The sequence below is a fragment of the Cyrtonyx montezumae genome, unplaced genomic scaffold (assembly GCF_038088225.1).
Source record: "Cyrtonyx montezumae isolate F1298 unplaced genomic scaffold, pur_monq_1.0 scaffold_8, whole genome shotgun sequence".
Classification (NCBI taxonomy): domain Eukaryota; kingdom Metazoa; phylum Chordata; class Aves; order Galliformes; family Odontophoridae; genus Cyrtonyx; species Cyrtonyx montezumae.
The window spans coordinates 40,066,012-40,083,746 of NW_027072089.1; the positions used below are offsets into that span (position 1 = coordinate 40,066,012).

General features: G+C 36.3%; 1 protein-coding gene across 2 annotated transcripts in view; it reads right to left on the bottom strand.

The window, feature by feature from the left end:
* Positions 1-17,735, bottom strand: part of ASXL3 (ASXL transcriptional regulator 3) — a 121,366-nt gene that overhangs the window by 26,010 nt on the left and 77,621 nt on the right. For both annotated transcript variants that reach the window (XM_065753434.1, XM_065753433.1), the window contains 3 exons: positions 13,133-13,250; positions 12,088-12,207; positions 7,359-7,522 (listed from right to left, as the gene is read on the bottom strand). In XM_065753434.1, the coding sequence (XP_065609506.1) occupies positions 7,359-7,522; positions 12,088-12,207; positions 13,133-13,250 (402 nt within the window). The remainder of the gene's footprint in view (positions 1-7,358; positions 7,523-12,087; positions 12,208-13,132; positions 13,251-17,735) is intronic.

The window sequence follows — 17,735 nt, forward strand, 5'->3', positions numbered from 1 at the left end:
CAAGAATTATAAGACAAATACACCCAACACAAAGGAATAGAGCAGACAGCAACAGCTGGATCTCACTTACAAGGGGTTCCCAGATCAACAAACTCAGTCACGCCAACTCCACATTTTAGACAGGTAATATGGAAAAACACTTGCTTATCCTATGCCACTCAACTCATTGCAATTCTGGTGCAATACAACTCGAGTGCTACTGTTCTCTGTGTAATCTCTCTTCCACACATCTCACCTTTTAGCAGTAGAGTATAACGTGACCCAGAATATGGCCAAATTTTATTTAGCCCTGATTAGGAGGTTATCAGTTCTTTTAAGTAAACCGCTCTCATTCCAAATTGACCACCAACATGGCACAGATGGTTTGCCCTTGAATGCAAATTGAAAGACAGATTCCAAAGGCAGATGGTGAAAGTAATTCTAAATATTACTTCAGTCATTTAAAAAACAACCAGACTAAACTTAGAAGTAAAATATCTAAAGATGAAAAAGAAAATATCTACAATCATAGGAATAATTGCTTAAGACAACAAGACGAGAGAAGGAAGAGGAGTCTATTAAAGAAAGAAACAAAGACATTTTCCATCTTCACTAAAGCAGGAAATATGCCAAGTAAGACTGGAAGAATTGCAAACATATGTTTTCAAAATGAAATGTGACTTGTTAATTTAGACCTTGTCTAGATCAAGAAGACAAGTGGGATAGCTATATTCATTCCAATGCACTGTAGTGTCGAAAATGACAATACAATACAATCTGGTTGAGCTCAGATGCAAGAAATTAAATGAACAATTTAAGGAGAATAATGAATCTGGCAAAATGAAAAGATAAAGGAAGTTTTAAAATGAAGCAAAAAATAAGTAAAATGTAAGGAAAAACAGAACGTCCAGCCAATAGTACTTCCTAACTGCGTTAAAATAACTACATACAATTACCAACCCCAAGCATGTCAGGACATGTAACAAATTGCAAGTATTTATAAAGGTAGAAGAGGCATGTAAGTGTGAAAAAAGTAAGAAAAAACAAAACATGTCAAGGCAAACATGAAACTTTTTTCAAGAACAAGGTTTAGAGAAAGTAAGAAATTATTAAATTGTTTAATAATTCTTATATACTGGGGAAGGTACAGAAAAAGCAATATAAAAGCCATTATCTACTCATCTAGCTTCTGATAAAAATAAAAGACACACCTCTGGCTCAGAGAAACAAGAGGTGAGGGGATGTTACATGAAAACATCTAAAATTAGTCTGTTATTCTGATGAGTGCTATACATGAAAATGGTGCACTCTACCCTTTTTCTTCTGTAGCCATTATAAAATATTGCCTGCCTATGGAAAAAAAAAATAATAAAAAGGCTGTATGTTCTTCTAACAAGAGCAGAAGAAAACTGAGTTGAAGCAGATTGCAGACAAAGAATACTCTGAAATAACTAGGATAAAGCAATGTCTTTTACCCTTTTCCTTTAAGCAAGACAAATATAGTAAACAGAGGAAACAAGGAAGGAAGAACAGAGAGAAGGAAATGGGAGTGAGTAATTAAGGTTAAAAAAGAGGGACAGTGAATGCAGCAGAAGCATGGATTGATCAGTTCTGTTTTCTTTTCAGTACACCTCCATCTACCACTCTGCTGTAAAGTCTCTGGGAGGCATGTTCTGCTCTACACGGTAACTCCAGTGCAGCTATACAGTGGCAACACTGGAGGCACTGCAGACCTACTCTTAGCTTTTATTAGCATTCTGCAAGGAAGGAACAGTTCACACACTATATATTTTGTCAATGCAATGCACCCCTTAATAGCCATGAAATTTGAAGTATGCCAGTCCCTTGTGGCCGTGTATACTACCATTTATGTCCTAATACACTCATAACAGAGCTCCAAGTACGAAACCTTTTAAAAAAGAGAGTTGTGTAAATACCTCCCCACTGGAAGAGAGTGGTTTTATCATTATTTTCTCTTTTTTAAAGTACTAATAATTATACCAAATGTAAACAGAGCTGGTATTGCACAAAAAGTCCACTTTTTAGCACTAAAACCTATATAAAATTCAGAGTGAAGGAGAGAACAAAAGCTTCACTAGTTCAAATTGTGAGAGACAACAAGAGCCCAGGGTTCTCATGTACCAGAAGGACTTGTGTGGAAAAGGATATTGCAGAGAGAGCTACAGCTCATGGGTCTTAAACTTTGAACTGGCATGGTACTGCTGCAGTGCCTGAACTAGCTACACTGTGTTAAGCACTGTATCAGACAAATGCAACTGCTGACATTGCTGCACAAGGTGTTCATGAAGGTGAGACATGCTCTAAGTGTGAAAAGAGCTTACAGAAATGAAAGAACTTCAACAAAATGGATGCAGGATGGTAAAAAAAAAAAACGAAACAAAACAAAAAAACCACTCCAGTTCACACTTCTGAAATATGGTGAGCAAGCCTAAAGAACAAACATGAGAAACAAAAATGTAAAACTTTTGGGTATGCAGAGGTGCTGATACTGAGGAGGACCTCAGAGGATGACTGCAAATGAGCAAGCATTCCATTACAACCTCTGTCAGAACATCTAGATCAGAACACAATTGCAGTGAGTCCCTCTGGACTGAGCTAGGGAGGCTAAAAGAATATTCCTGTAGCTAAAGCCAACAGAGATTTTAAATTAAAATCCTTCAGTCTTCATTTCATGTAAAGTTTGTTGTTAATATATAACTGTGAAATGTGCAGACGTATCCATACAGCTGTGTTTGGCAAAACAAAAACAAAACAAAACAAACAAAAAAAAAACACTGAATTAACTGGTAGCATAAGGACAGAGGAGCCAGCTGGGGAAGTAACCTCTCTGAACAGTGACAGTCTCTAGCAGAGCTCTGAAATTGAAGCCCCAGAACCTTACTGAAAAGGCAGCTTATATGCTTTGATTTTTCCCCATCCATCTTGTCCATAAGATAGCTATATTAAAACTACTGTGCAAAGTTGTGCAAATAAAGTAGGTTACACTGACACCATGTTATCCACATTAGCCAACTAAAACAAAGAAAAAATGTCAGGGAGAAATGTGGCAGAAAATGACCTTCAATTACTCCACACACAGGGGTACCAATTTAGCAGCTTTTTAAATACACTATGGTGCAGAAGATATGTTACATTTCACCTCTCCCTCAAACATTTTCCTCTGAACTGAGTGCTTCTGTTATAACCCTAAAACAATTTCAGTGTAGAACTCAAACACGTACGGGAATATAATAATAAATATTTGAAAGCTAGCGAGTTCTCTGATGATAGAGAATTGAAAAGGAAAGCTAAAAGGTTGTGGCATTAGCAGAAAAAGGCAGCTGAAGTATGAAATGGCATCCACTGAGCTACTACTACCCTATAATTCTACAAAGAGATGTAAAGCAAAGATGAGAGGAAATAATATTCAAAGGACTAATTTCTGAACAGAAAGAAAGTGCTGGAAACATCATCTTAATATACTGATCAAGTTAAGAAAGCAAACAGGAAGACGGTTACTTCCACAAGGAAATAAATGTGAAAATAAAGGTTCACTTCTCTCTTTTAATGTACATCTAATACACAGTAAAACTACATTAGATTCTTTTGAATATAAAGACTAAAAACAACATTAGTTGTCAGAATAGGAGGCATCAGGTTTCTCCCCTTGTCTTCTACATGCATAAGAACTTTTTTATAGTACTCATTCCTCTCCTCTGCTGAATTCACTGATGCACTTGGGAGTACCAGTATTTTGCAGTACAAAGTTTTCTTTTATTTGAATGATTATTACACTGATTCAACCTATACAAAAGCAGAGAAGACTTGAAATGGAATTCTCTATATAACTTTCCTCCAAATTACCTGTAACTATTGTAAATAGAACAAAGAAAATAACTAGCTGGCATCAACGTGTGCGTTTTTTCAACGTAAAGTGAGAGGGAACCTTTGCAAGGTGACAATCAACTTGGAAGTGCCAGCATCAATTGAAACTGAGCAGGTGAAGACAGAAGCACAGAACTTGAGCTGACCATGACACTGCAAGATGTCATAAATTATATTATAAATTAATATACAGGTCTGAGGAGGCTTTGAGATTCCTAGTGATTGTTTTGCAGGAGTTAATTCCCACTCTGTGTGAATAGGCAGGGCAGGTACAAACTGTGAAGCTCAGAAGAAACCAATGCTACCAGAAAGAAACTAAAGGATAGGGACTTAAATTCTGAAAGACCAGAATTAGTTAAGCACCTATAGACCTTAGAAGACACATTTTTCCAGAGCCATCAGGAAATAACAATTTGCACAGCTTCCTAAAGATAAGCAAAATCACTTCAGCTTTCTGCTACTGTTCAGATGGGGCAGTACTTCTCTTCTTGACAGGTTAATAAATGGGACTATTTGCCTTCCATTTACTCATATCCCAGAGTTAAGACTGGGAATTTGACTTTCTAGTAGCAGCAATATGGGAAGGTAGTGTAGGCAAGATATTGCCAGCTGACAATAGTTTTCAGCAGCCTGCCACAGACCTGTTACCATTTATAGTTTAACTAACAGTTAGAGATGCTGATGCAATGAAGTGATCTAGATACAAAGAGAAACTTCCCACTTTGAAGATCAATGTTTGCTGAGAGGTGGTCAGAAAGGCTTTTATTATATATAATCATCAAACTGATTAATAATAAAAGTAGGTATTTCTCTGATGAAAATTTTATTGTTCTTCAACTGCAGAGTGTTCCAATTAGAGCTGAATAGAAGATTATTTGCTGGGATTTATGATAATTGAAATCCTTTACGCAAACACTTACTATACTTAAATGTTTTATTACTGACAACTCAGCCATCAAGGTCTCATAAGGAATCTCCCAACATGCTCCTGTATAAGCTGAATTTTAAGGTTTTTGATGCAAAATTTTGGAGTAGCTCATCAACCAGACAAGTCTGCTCATGGCTTCTTCTGTGAACCACGTTCTCATCTTACTTCACTCTGAACCCAAATGAAAGCAAATAAAATCCTTGGTGAAACCTTGCTACCATGACTGCCAACCTGATGAATTTTTCTCAAAGGCATTTTGAATAGAGAGAATTATACACAGACCTCATAGTTACCGATATAAAATTTAAATTAATATACAAACTGAAATCAGTTTCTAACATGAACAAATGACAGCCAACATCAGCACAGTTGTTAGTAACCCCTTCCACTCTGACATATCTTTCCTTTTCCGCTCCATGTAGCCAGAAAGGCCTCCCAAGACTTCTGCAAAACTTGGAAGCAAAAGAAAAAAAAGAAACTTAATGTGAAGTTCCTGATTTGGCCCCAAACTTTTTCTGAACATATTAGACTAACCAGGGTCAAGAGTGAAATTATTTATTTATAACTAACACTTACACAAACAGAAAAAGGAAACCTCAACTCCCTTAACAAATGGTTTCTAAAAATGCTTATTCAAACTGACATATGCATGACAAGTTTCAGCTCAGTATGATTTAAGAAGGAGGAGTTATACCACCCAGAAAAATGGTGTTTATGACAGAAATGACAAAGGCTCATTCATCACAGGGCTTTTCTGGGTGAAACAGTGGTAAAACCTAAATGAGACTGCACTTCATTAGTAATTTATTTCACAGATCACTGTATATACACATATAGCATAACTCTATTACATCTTTATTGTATCATTCATTACAGTACTTCATATACTATATCCACATAACAACACAGAAATGCAGCTACTTCTGGGGAAGAGAGCAGCCACCATCTGCAGAGCAGCACACTAAAAGGAAAACCATCAGAGCCAGAAATGCAGAAGTAGCAGTGCTTACGAGAAAGGACAGCACAAAAGAACTAAACTAAATGCTCACAGATAGGCAGGTAAGTCAAAGAATAGTTCTCAATTTTTGCTTGACCGATGTCCCATTTGATTTAGAAAGTAGAAATGCAGGAAGAAGACTGAAAGCCCTTGCCTTGCTCAGTAAGAGTGACTAACATCAGAGGCTCTCACCAGAACTTCCTGACTGGAATTCACTCTCACACTCACTTGATCCTTGAGCTCTGCATTGGTGTTTGCCATTTACACGATTTTACCTACCAGATAAACACAGACACACACACCCACATATATTTGGCCAAATACATACAACTCTACTGGCAAATTAACTAGAAAGAGAAAAGAATTCTAAACTCTCAGTAAAACCTTAGCTGGGCACAAAATTAAAATCTGCTTTATGGCAGGGAAAAACGTTCTGAAAATTTGTCAATACTGGCTTTGACTGCCTTGTGGAAGCTCAAGAATAAATACACTCATATTAATTTGCCAACTACTCTCTTTCTTAATATTCTCTTTCAAAATATCAAAGCGGATTACTGTAGTCTGCAGCATACAATAACTAATTGGTAAGAGGTTGAGTTATTGCACATGAAAAGAATTTTTCTTTCCCTTTTCACACCATACTCTACCTGTATTAATGAGGTAGAAACTACTGAGTAAGAGCTTAAGAAATGAATCCATGGCATTTAACATACTGATTTACTATTTAGCTTTTAATTGGTTATTAGAGATCTGCGTCCTCTGGTTTATAAATAAAATGTGAGATACTGAACATCTTCAAAAAAAAATCAGTGCCCTATTGGTTAAGTTACTCAAGAATCTGTCTAAATAAATCCATGACTATCCCCCGCTCCCCCACTGTGATCAGTAACTATTTACCTCTGGAAGTCAGGCAAGTGTGTAAATGAAAATGGTACTGGACCTCTGTGCTATTTTAACAGCTAGACATGCTGGAAAGATTTCTTCTCGCTCTAAGAAGTCTGCAATCTAAACAACAAATGCACGAAGGACTAAACATTGTAGGAAACCACACAACGTTGTGTTTTGTTTCCATGCTTTGACTTCTCAAATTTTTCAGCTTCAACAACTGATAAATAACCAGTATAAGCCTACAGCTGTGAGCTTGGACAAGATGTTTCTTAGAAATGTGTGAATGAATGGACTCCAGTGCACTAGAATAGAGTAGAAATATATGTAGGTATGTGTAAAAGGGGAAGAGGAGAGGAAAAGGATAAGTGCATTGCTGCCACAGTAGAAGATGAGAGATGAAAACAGATGCCACTAATAATGTCTTGAAGTGGACATATTTATAGGTAAAAAGACTAATAGAGAGACCTGAAAAGTTCAGAAGATCTCCAGAAGCTGATCAGTGCTCAGGTAGACTTTATTTTCATTCTACATACAGCAGTTTTACCTAATAGAATTATGGAAATATTCTTCTTATCTTCTCTAGAACAATTCCTAGTCAATCAAGTCAGCAGATGAAAACACACAGTTATTAAAAAAAGGTCTCAATAAGTACAGAAAGAAATACTGTGTGTTTCTACTTACCTGTCTGTCTACTTCTGGAAGCAAAAGCAGGAGGTATTGTTGAAAGTGCTGAGGTAACGAAGCAAAAGTGTGTTTATTTATTAAAGCCCTCAGGTTGGTGTTCACTAGAATAGATCCTGGTGTTTCTATGTCAATATCCTCAGCTTTGGTCCATTTCAAATGTCCTGGAGAGGAAAAAACAACAACCAAGAAATAACTTTAAACACATTTAAAGAAAGAGAATAAAAACAATTCATCTTTTCATGCTTTTTGTTTTCATTAGTTTAATGCAGAAGGCTCCAGAGAAATGGTACTCTGAGACAATTGCAGCCTTTTCTTTGCTAACAGCTTATTTTATATTCCCCGTATTCATTTCTTGAGGTCTTACAGGATCCACGTTCCAGTCAACAGCACAAAAGAAACATTCTTACTTTTAGCTCAAGAGATCAACTCAACTGAGCAGAAGCAGATAATTTTCTATCATTTCATCAACATAATTCTATTTCCAAGCAAAAAGCTGATATCAATCTATCATTATGGAAAAATTTCTGTGGGCCTGTGCTCTGCACTTGCAGTGCAGGATGGTTTGCCTAACTCACTCCACAGACCTGCTAAAAACTACCTGTGTGAATAGACAGTTATCACACAGATGAGAATATTTACAGTGTTAATTTAGTGTCTGAAAACATGCATTTCTCAGAATTTTTGTTAGAACCTATGATTTGAAATGAACAACACAGAGAAGACAACAGCAACAATTATCAGATGCCTATAAAACAGTCTGTGAGGAAAAATAAGATAATACTAATAATAATAATATATAATATAATAGTACTACTAATAATATAATATAATAATAATACTATACAGCGAGCAGGGGAAAATATATAAAAAACTGAGTAAATGACTTTCTGCTGCCCATGGTGGAGAGCAAAGGAAGTGATCTTAAACTCTTACACAGTAAGAAATATTACTGTCAAGGTAATATTACTGTCAAGAAATATTACTGTCAAGCTTTCAGCCACCTAGGACAAGGAGACATTAGATTATTGTAGAATTGTAAAATATCTTAAATTGGAAGGGACCCATAAGAATTATTGAATCCAACTTCTGGCTCCACATTGCACCACCCAAAAATCAGGCCATATATCTGAGGTTGTTGTCCAGGTGCTTATTCAATTCTGGCAAGCTCAGTGCTGTGAACACTGCCCTGTGGAGCCTGTTCCAGGGCCTAATCACTCCCTGGTGAAGAACTTTTTCCTGATATCCACAAGGACGCATTACAATCTCCATCAGTGGAAAACTTTTAAGAATATGAAGAGAAATATCTGTCATGAATGACAGAGGTACAGTTGATCTTGCCTTGTGACTGATGGACAATTTGGATCACCACTGGAAGTCCCATCTGGACTAATCTTGCCCTTATTTCTGTGATAATACTACTAGACAAAGCCCCTTTGTCACTACTGCTGCCTGCATCAGGATATATACATACTGCTATGAACCTCTTTTGCCTTCCAGTCTTAACACAGTATGATACACAATACAGAAATGGATGAAGTGAGGAGCATAGGTGGCCGGAACAACTCAAAACTTCCAACTCTTCACAAGAGTAAGTCCTCCACGTTTTGTTCTGTTGCACTTCCAAATATTCCAGAAATGATACAAGAGGGATCTTAACTAACTTATGCACAGACTCCTGAAAAATTTCTAAAACAGTGATTTTAGAGATAATCCCGCTATTATGAACAGTGATGGTATTTGACATATGTGTGGGACCTTGAAGCAAGAATCATAACTGTTCTTAGGATGAAAATTTACATTTTTTAAATAGGGGAATTTGGGCATAATATTAGAAAATTCTCAAATGCTACAAAGAGTTAAAAGGGTAACATTAATAAAAACAATGCAGTCATGCTTCAGATTTCTTGGAAGACTATGGACATCTATCCCGAAAGGTTACAGCATCACCCACAAAGTGTAGAAATGAAAGAAACTGCAATAGATTTGTAAATTCTACAAGCTCCCCTTCAGTCACAGCCTCCCACAAACATTCTTGTAATTTCCTTTTACTTTTTACCAAATAGTAACTGAATGAGACAAGCATTACTTTGCATTCAGCACAAGATATCCTTTTCCAACTCATTTCTAACATACTGTATTTCAGCACAGCAAAATCTCCATTATGAACAAATGAATGCCCTGTTATAAAAGACAATTGTGTGGAAGAAGTGCTCATTTTCCTGAATGCATCACAGTAAACTATCCTCACCATCTGTTCCACCCACAAAATATGAATGCAAGAAGAACACAATCCCCAAGTGTAGCACAAGTAGTATGATGTATCCAAATGTAATGCCTGTACATATACTCCTTTCTTTAATCAATAAAGCATACACATCCCTATCTTTTAAGTAACTTCAAAATGAAGTAACATTTTCCCCAGTTAATGCTTTGTATTCTATGGAAAGCCATACACATATAGATGGCCCAAGCCAAAACAAAAGATATGACTGCAAAGTCAGTAACATCCAATATTGCTGTGTGTTTTAATAGTGAGAAGAGACCTAGATAGAGCATCAGAAACTCAGGCCTAACTCTGTGTGCCACTTACACATTCCCCATTTATCCAACTTGCTACCACTTGTAGGTTACTATGACTGCTTTTTCAACATGTGGAAGAAATACACACACTATTCCTAGGATATTAGACTACTAGATCACTGTGAATGGCCAGCACAGACATGGAAAAACAAATAAAAAAAAAAGAGGAACAATTCAGAAGGACAACAGATTTTCTCTCCTGTACCCTTCCTATCTTTAGGACCTTTGCTGCAGGTTTCAAGTTTGTAGTCAGATTCAGGGAAACATCTCAGAGTAGCATGGAAAGTAGCATAGAGCTCTACAGAAATTGACTGTACACCTCTACTGCATAGCTACTCATACCTCTGAGAAACAGGAGTTTATGACAGAACATATCTCAATGCTTTTCATACTGTTTTTCCACCAAAAAAAACCAAAAAACCCACCAGAAAACAAACAAACCAAAACAAAACAAAAACAGCAACAACAAAAAAAGACATTTTGATTCCTTATATAGCTGCTACCAAAGTTTGGGGACACCACTGGCCAGATCAAAACTAGAACCTGGAGGATGAGAGACAAAGACAAGCTTACAGCCTTGGAAAAGAAGAGATCAGTCTTCAAAATAAAGCATGAGCTATAAAAAGGATAGAAAATAAATGTTTCTATATCAATATCAAAGTATGAGAATCAAAATAGAAGGACAGAAATCACAGAAAACCTTAAACTTTATATAATATCTCCCATATTCCAAGGACAGTGCCTCCAAGGGCTGCAGAATTTATTCTGAAATCCACAAAAAAATCTAATGAATTCATTCTATATTTGGTACCAGAGGCCATTTTGATGACGTATCTAGGGATAGGGAGGAATGGTTGCATCAAATCATGTGTCTCAGTCTTACAGCTAGAGAAAAGTTACAGGAAATAATCTGAAATTGAATATATCTTTGCACAGCAAATACCAAAGGAGTATTATCAGTTTTGAATAACACCGTTTGATCAACAGAGACACTACACATCCATCAGAGATCAATAAACATTCTGCAGGAAGATTATATATGAATTCAAAATACAATTTCCTGGGAGGCTATGATACAATACGTTTTGTATGAAATAGCTCACCAGAAACTGGTAACAGTATATTTAACAAGCAGCCTACAATACTGAGCAACTGAAGTATAAGTATCTTCTAGATATTTTGCAGAATTGTTGCATAAGAAAATAGAAGAGGCCATTAATTTTATAACCATGAAAACAGACATTAAATAATTTTTAGGATTATCCAGCCACTACAAAAATCATGTTTGCAAACATTTCCAATGTGGACACATTGCAAAATTCTTCTCTGAATGATTCAGCAGTCTGCTGAATGCAAAAGGTCTTCTGTAAAGAAGCAGTTATGTAATTATCCTACTTTACTTCATATGAGAGAAGAGTCTTAGTGAATAGTACTTTTTCTGTTCCTTAGGGAACATTTCCAATTATGTTTCATGCAGTGCAGAAGAATTTTCCCCATCACACAGAGCTATTGGGAATTTACTTTTAGCATCTCTTCAGAGAAAATTCTTCATTAATTACAGATCAACATCCATGAATCTTGCTAAATAACAAGAAAAACAAAAATACAGAAACTGTATCTACCACCTCAAGAGATGTAGCTTTAAAAATAATTAAGGATCCAGCTGAAGAAACAAATCACTCAAAGAAACAGAATCAACCAAAAATGATGTGCCAAACCTCTACATGACACAGAATAATGTAAATGAAGGAGAGAGTTAACTTAGAATAGTACAGATATGTAAGAAAATACGCTATTCTCTTTGGAATTGAGCATACATTAGACTGCAAGAAAGAGTATCTGCTACTCCACCCCTTGCCACCCGCCCCAAAATCATAATGCAGCAATCAGAAGCAAGCTGCTAAATGACCTCTGTCTACACTTGCTTAGGTCTGTCAAATTTAAAAAGCAAGTACAGAAAAGCATTCTTGGGGAAAAATTTCAAAGTAGACAGAAAACAAAACACTTTCTTAAGGAAAGGTCAGCTTCTGAGTTTGAGAAAGAGGCTGATAAATCAGCAACACAAAACTTTTAAATAAAGCATAGAGTTCATAAACATCTCAATAGTACAATAGCAAATAAATACACTTATTTTACTCCTACTTACCTAAACCAGATTTTTTTAACCTCTTTAAGTGCTGGCTTGTTTGTTTTCCAGTTGGAGACTTCTGACCATGTTTCATCTCTTTATCAGAACCATCTGCTTCACCATTTTTAGATTCAGATCCTTAGGAAAATATGAAACAAAGCATGATACTGATGCACTTGTATCACCAGCTCTCCCTTTCCCCTGTCCCCTTGCTACACTGTAAACACTGCAAAAATGGGATTAAAGAAAATTGACATCCACTTGCTGAAAGGCAATACACCTTTCTGGTCACAGTACGATTTCTCATCATCAGAGGAAATGGAAGAAAAAGATCAATAAGTCAATTAAGTGCAGAAAACTAAAGTTTACTGAACATTACAGTCAATAAAAATGTTCACTGATCTAATAAAAATAACTTTTTCCTATAACACACAAGGGATATCTTTAAAAATATTTTAACCTCAAGCTATTGGACAGCAAAACAATCTAAAGGTGAAAAAAGATCATTTTTCTGTGAAGTAACACCTACAGAATAGAGATGCCTGGAAATACAATTGTCAATTTGTGTTAAACACAGACATAAAGATCTCTTAAAATGAAGAAACTTTAATCAGAGCTAAAGGTCAAGGTTACGCTGCGGTGCTAAGAACGGCACCAGAACAAGAAAAGCTAACAAAAGGATCCCAGGTTTGCAATGCGGAATTGAGACACAAATTCACATTCACAGAGAAGCTTCCCTTTCTTTTCCCCTCTCCTTTTCATGGCCTTGAATACCAGTATGTGGTCCTCCCTTACAGTTCCAGAGCCAAACAAAACGTTACTTTGCATTCTTTTAAAGCTGCTGCTATTCTTAATTGCCATTATACTGTGTGCCTTCAGCTCTTTATTAAAGAAAAATCTCCGTCATTGAATCACAGATTTGATAAGGAAATAAAGACTTTAAACAAAGCCTCCAAGTGACAATATTATTTTCGGCAGTCTCCCATTCTGTATGCTACCATCTGACTCAGAGGAAGGCTCTGTGACTAGCAGTGATCTTGCAAACAGTCCTTTAGCTATTTACCTGAAGGTGAATCCGACTGCTCGTCAGACACCTTTAATGGTGTCAAAACAACACGAGGAACAGTCTTGTTTACCATCATTGAGACTCCATTTCTTCTTTTCTGCTGTTGTCTTAAAGCCTATAAAAATGATAACAAAACATAAAAATGTAACAAAAAATACTGCTCATAAGTGAATTACACGAGACATTTCTCTACCATTATATCGAATCTCTTAAAATAAGTGTAGTTTACATAGTTACTGAATTGCCAGATTTCACATTTGTCCCCTTTATGTCATTTTCCTTTAAAATATAAAATCAGGCTTTTGGTTATAAAGAGAAAGAAGATGCACCTCAGATCATTTTCCATTACAACTTTGACAACAAAGAAGCACATAATTGTTTGCTCTACCTTAACAGCACAACATGATTACCCATGGAATGTGAAACTATGACTTCCAAGTAAAAAAAAATGTAAAATAAATGTTTCAAAGCCAGAATAAAAATATATATGCCTGCACATCTCTCGCAGGTGCATCCTCTCCAGTATACTGCTCAGTCAATCAAGTTAACACAGAGTGTCATCAGTATGTACAGCATGTAAGGACTACAGTATTGATGCACTCACTCAGCCGTGAGTAGTGCTGCACAAAATCACTGAACATGGCAGGAATCATTTATTTTTGTGAAGGGAATCAGTCCTAATCTTGGAAACCTTGCAGCACTTGGCTTCTGCCTGCTTGACTTTGGGCATTAACCTTCAGAACACGAACATGATGATGTTCTGGCAAATCTCGGGAAAAAATGATACAAGAATAAATCTCTACAAATGGAAGTGCTTTGTGTTTCATAAACGGATCGAGCACAGAGTTGATAATGCAATACCAAATATTTAAAGGTTAGAAATAGCAAATATCTGACAGATTGTTTTAGGTGGAAAATGATACTTGATTCAAAAGATTTTAAAATGTACAAATGTGAATGCTTTCACATTAATACATTTGCAAGCATTAAAATTCTGGAATTAATCAAGATGGGCTGGGCTTAATACAGATCCCTGCTATTCTCCTGTCTATTTTCCTGCACGATCTTACTGTGCATTCTCTTTTTATAACTGTAATTTGTGTTATGATCTTGCAAGAGATTTATCAGAGTAATAGTATATCAATAAGATACATATTTGATATGAATTAGTCCTGTCATTTTATGAGCATGAATTAACTAAAGAATTATAAGGATTAAATCTGTAACTTCAATTAATCTACAGCATCATTCCAAAATAGCTAAATCAAAACGAAAAAAAAAAAAAGATTCATGAAAAAGAAATCAATAACTTTCTACTCTTCTAAATAACACACTATACAACATAAAATAAAACCAAGCCACATAAAAGCTATTTCATTGATTAACCCCTTTAATAGTACACTTCTTAAAAGACACGTGAGCACTGTCCAATAAAAAGCGAATTACAACACTTGAAATCAAACAAAGGGAAGAACCTGGTCGGATCCGCACTGAAACAAAGACATAACCAGAAAGCAACGAATAACAGACTACAGAAAGACACACAAATTATACATGTACTGGGCAAAGATAGTCATACTCGTGGATAGAAAATCATAAAATGTAAAAACTTCTTGAAAAGTACCCCAAAATTCCAAAAATTATTCCTCAGTGCTCAGTCCTGCCAACCCAGGTATGAAAACAGGTGACCTTCCTGCAATAACAATGCCACTCAGATCACAAAAAATTAAGTGAAAAAACAGCCTGCTACTGTCATAACAAAATACTGACATAACCACAACCTAATCATTGTATTACTATGTCCCACAGCCCTATTTACATGATGAACAAAGAGAAAACATCCAGCCTCAACAGCGTCCTGCCTAGACAAATGAATAAGAACCCAAAAGAGGTCCCATGTTTTCCAGTCTTTCAAGACGATTTCCACCTTTACCAGGACCATGACCTTGCTTCCAGCACATTATTGAAGTACCATTTTAGTGTTTCATATCACTGCCATCACAAAGGCAGATTCTTTTAGAGCCTCTCAGTCAATTATCCATGTTTTAGACTCAATGGCCACAAAAAGGAGAGGTGACAGGACATAGTAAACCACCTACAACAGGTGGTCAGCGTCTGTAGACTGCAGGCAACATGCTAGCTGCCTGAGCAAAGGCAGCAGTATCCAGTGTTTGCCAAGCAGACTTACCTTATTTTGGGCAGCACAGGGCATGTATGATCCCATGGTTGTATGGAACAAGAGCGCCCATCCCAGCACGTCCCAGCCAAACCCTCAGCACCACAAAAGCAAGGAACAGAGTGGGATCTGGTGGATGCCACCACCAGAACCATACACATCACATCATAACCCACTCATAAGCCTGGGGCTAAGTGCCTCAACAGGTGAGAACAAAGCAGAAACCTTAAAGAAGCACTTCCCTTGATACATGTTTTTCAGCATTTCCGTCTCCCTCTAAGATTCTTTCTTTCACTGGCAGCCCCCACCCCCATTTCCTCCAGTCTCACAGTGTAAGGGACAGATCGCCACACAGTGCTCATAGCCAAGTTCAGAAATCAGTCTGTGTAGGGTGACTCAAGCTGACAATGAAGATGCATATGTGTGCACAGCCAAAATTCATGTTACAGAATGGAAAAAAAGCCTAAAACTATGCAAACATCAGAATCTAAGTCGAGTCTTTAACACAAAGGGCCAAAGAGTTATGCTGTGCCCAGAGAAAAGATTAACAATCATCCCTGTGGCTCTCATTCCATTTGTCTAAGGAAAGCTATGAAGTAGGAGGGGGGTGTACTAAAGTGTCAGGTAAATAATCTCACATTTGACAAGTATGCTGAAGACGTGGCTGAGATTTTGCCCCGTCATCATGCTTTGTGGAAGAAATTATTCCCAGCTAATCACAACTATTTATATATATATATATATATATATATTTCTAATTTGAATTTAAAGCCGCAGAGTCTAAGATTGTGGATAGACAAGTCTTTGCATGAAAACACTAGGAGCAAACTAAGCCTAGGGAGAAACTGCATATTGAAGCCTAGTTACCAGTAAAACCAAACACCAGAAGGAGTTAAGTATAAACCAAGGACAATGCGTGCAGTCTCTGCTGAGGACAAATATATAACTGCTCTACACTTTGCCTGAGGGATATTAATTTTAGGATATAAGACTACTGTAGGATAAGACAAGAATCTTGTATCCCAAGATTAATTCTACTTAGCTCGGAAGTCAATGGGATTACTCAGAATGAAATACACACCAAATGCTTTGCTATATTGAGCCTTCAGTGTACCAAGCTAATTTAGTGCTTTCCTTGTCACGTTAATCAGATAAATCTACAGTTTTAGCTCTTCTGGTGAATGGAATAAACACAAAGTAGACAAGTAAAATTTGTAACTACCACTCAAGACAATGAGAAATTTTATAACTTATTTCAAAAAGAAAAATGGTTCCAAATCTCATTGTAGAAACAGAAACAGTAACTAACACAAATGACATTGGCATCTTTCTACTGACTCAGCCTGTTGCATCTCATCCATATTTAGAGATATACAATCTCTGGACCAGCAAGAAAGAGCCAATGGCTCTACCAAATGATAAGGTGTCATTTCTACTACAGAAAGTAGGAGAGTAACACAAATAGCGTGTATGTATATATTATATAGCTTATACAATACATATTTTTCCTTAATGAGATGAAGCTCTATGCTTAAGCTTCAAATGCATTCAGTCACTTTGTGCTAAATGCTTCAGTTAAAAAAATAAGCTGCAAGTTGTAAATTCCTAGAACACAGAACTGTTACAGCAATCTGTAAAACATTACTGTCATCCTATCTCTACAGCACATAAATAAAACAGGAGAGAAAGAAAACGAAGGTTCATGTGGCATACAAGTTAAACATTAAAATCTCTATTAAAACCACCACCAAAATATAATACTTACATCCAGACTTTCATAAGCAGATTTGCAAAGGACATCTGTGAATCTCTTGCACATAATGAGTATGGAGAATTCCCAATATTCCCATTCATAAAACAGAACCTGTGACCATCTGTTGAATAACACTGCCATGGTCATTATACAGGGCTTGGCATAGTTAATTTGCTTAATAGAATTATTTTTATTGCTAAAAATTTTAAGTAACCTGTCAATCTATTTTCATCCAAAGAGCTCAAAATAACATAAAAAAAAAAAAGAGTTGTAAAAAAACAAGCTGTAAAGATACATTCCAAAAGGAAAATGTCATGCAATTAATACTGATTTTCTAAATTCTATCTGTTCTTCATAAATCAGTCACAAGAACAGGTCTCCTCTTTTAAAGGGAGTTTATGCCCTTGATGGAGTATAGTAGTGTGTTGAAGGATTCATGAATGCCATTATCTGTTCTTAAGAACAATCTTTTCATATATGTAGTTGCTTTTGACATAGGAAAGACTTCTTCAACCAACTGACAAAGTAGTAGACTATATTCAATAACAACAAACAAAAATACGTGTTCCTTGATGCAGGAGTGAAAGGAAACTTAGACTAAAAGGTAATTGGAGAGGGGGGAAAAATACATACCACAAAGAGTCCTAGGAATAAAACGTCAAGCATTATGC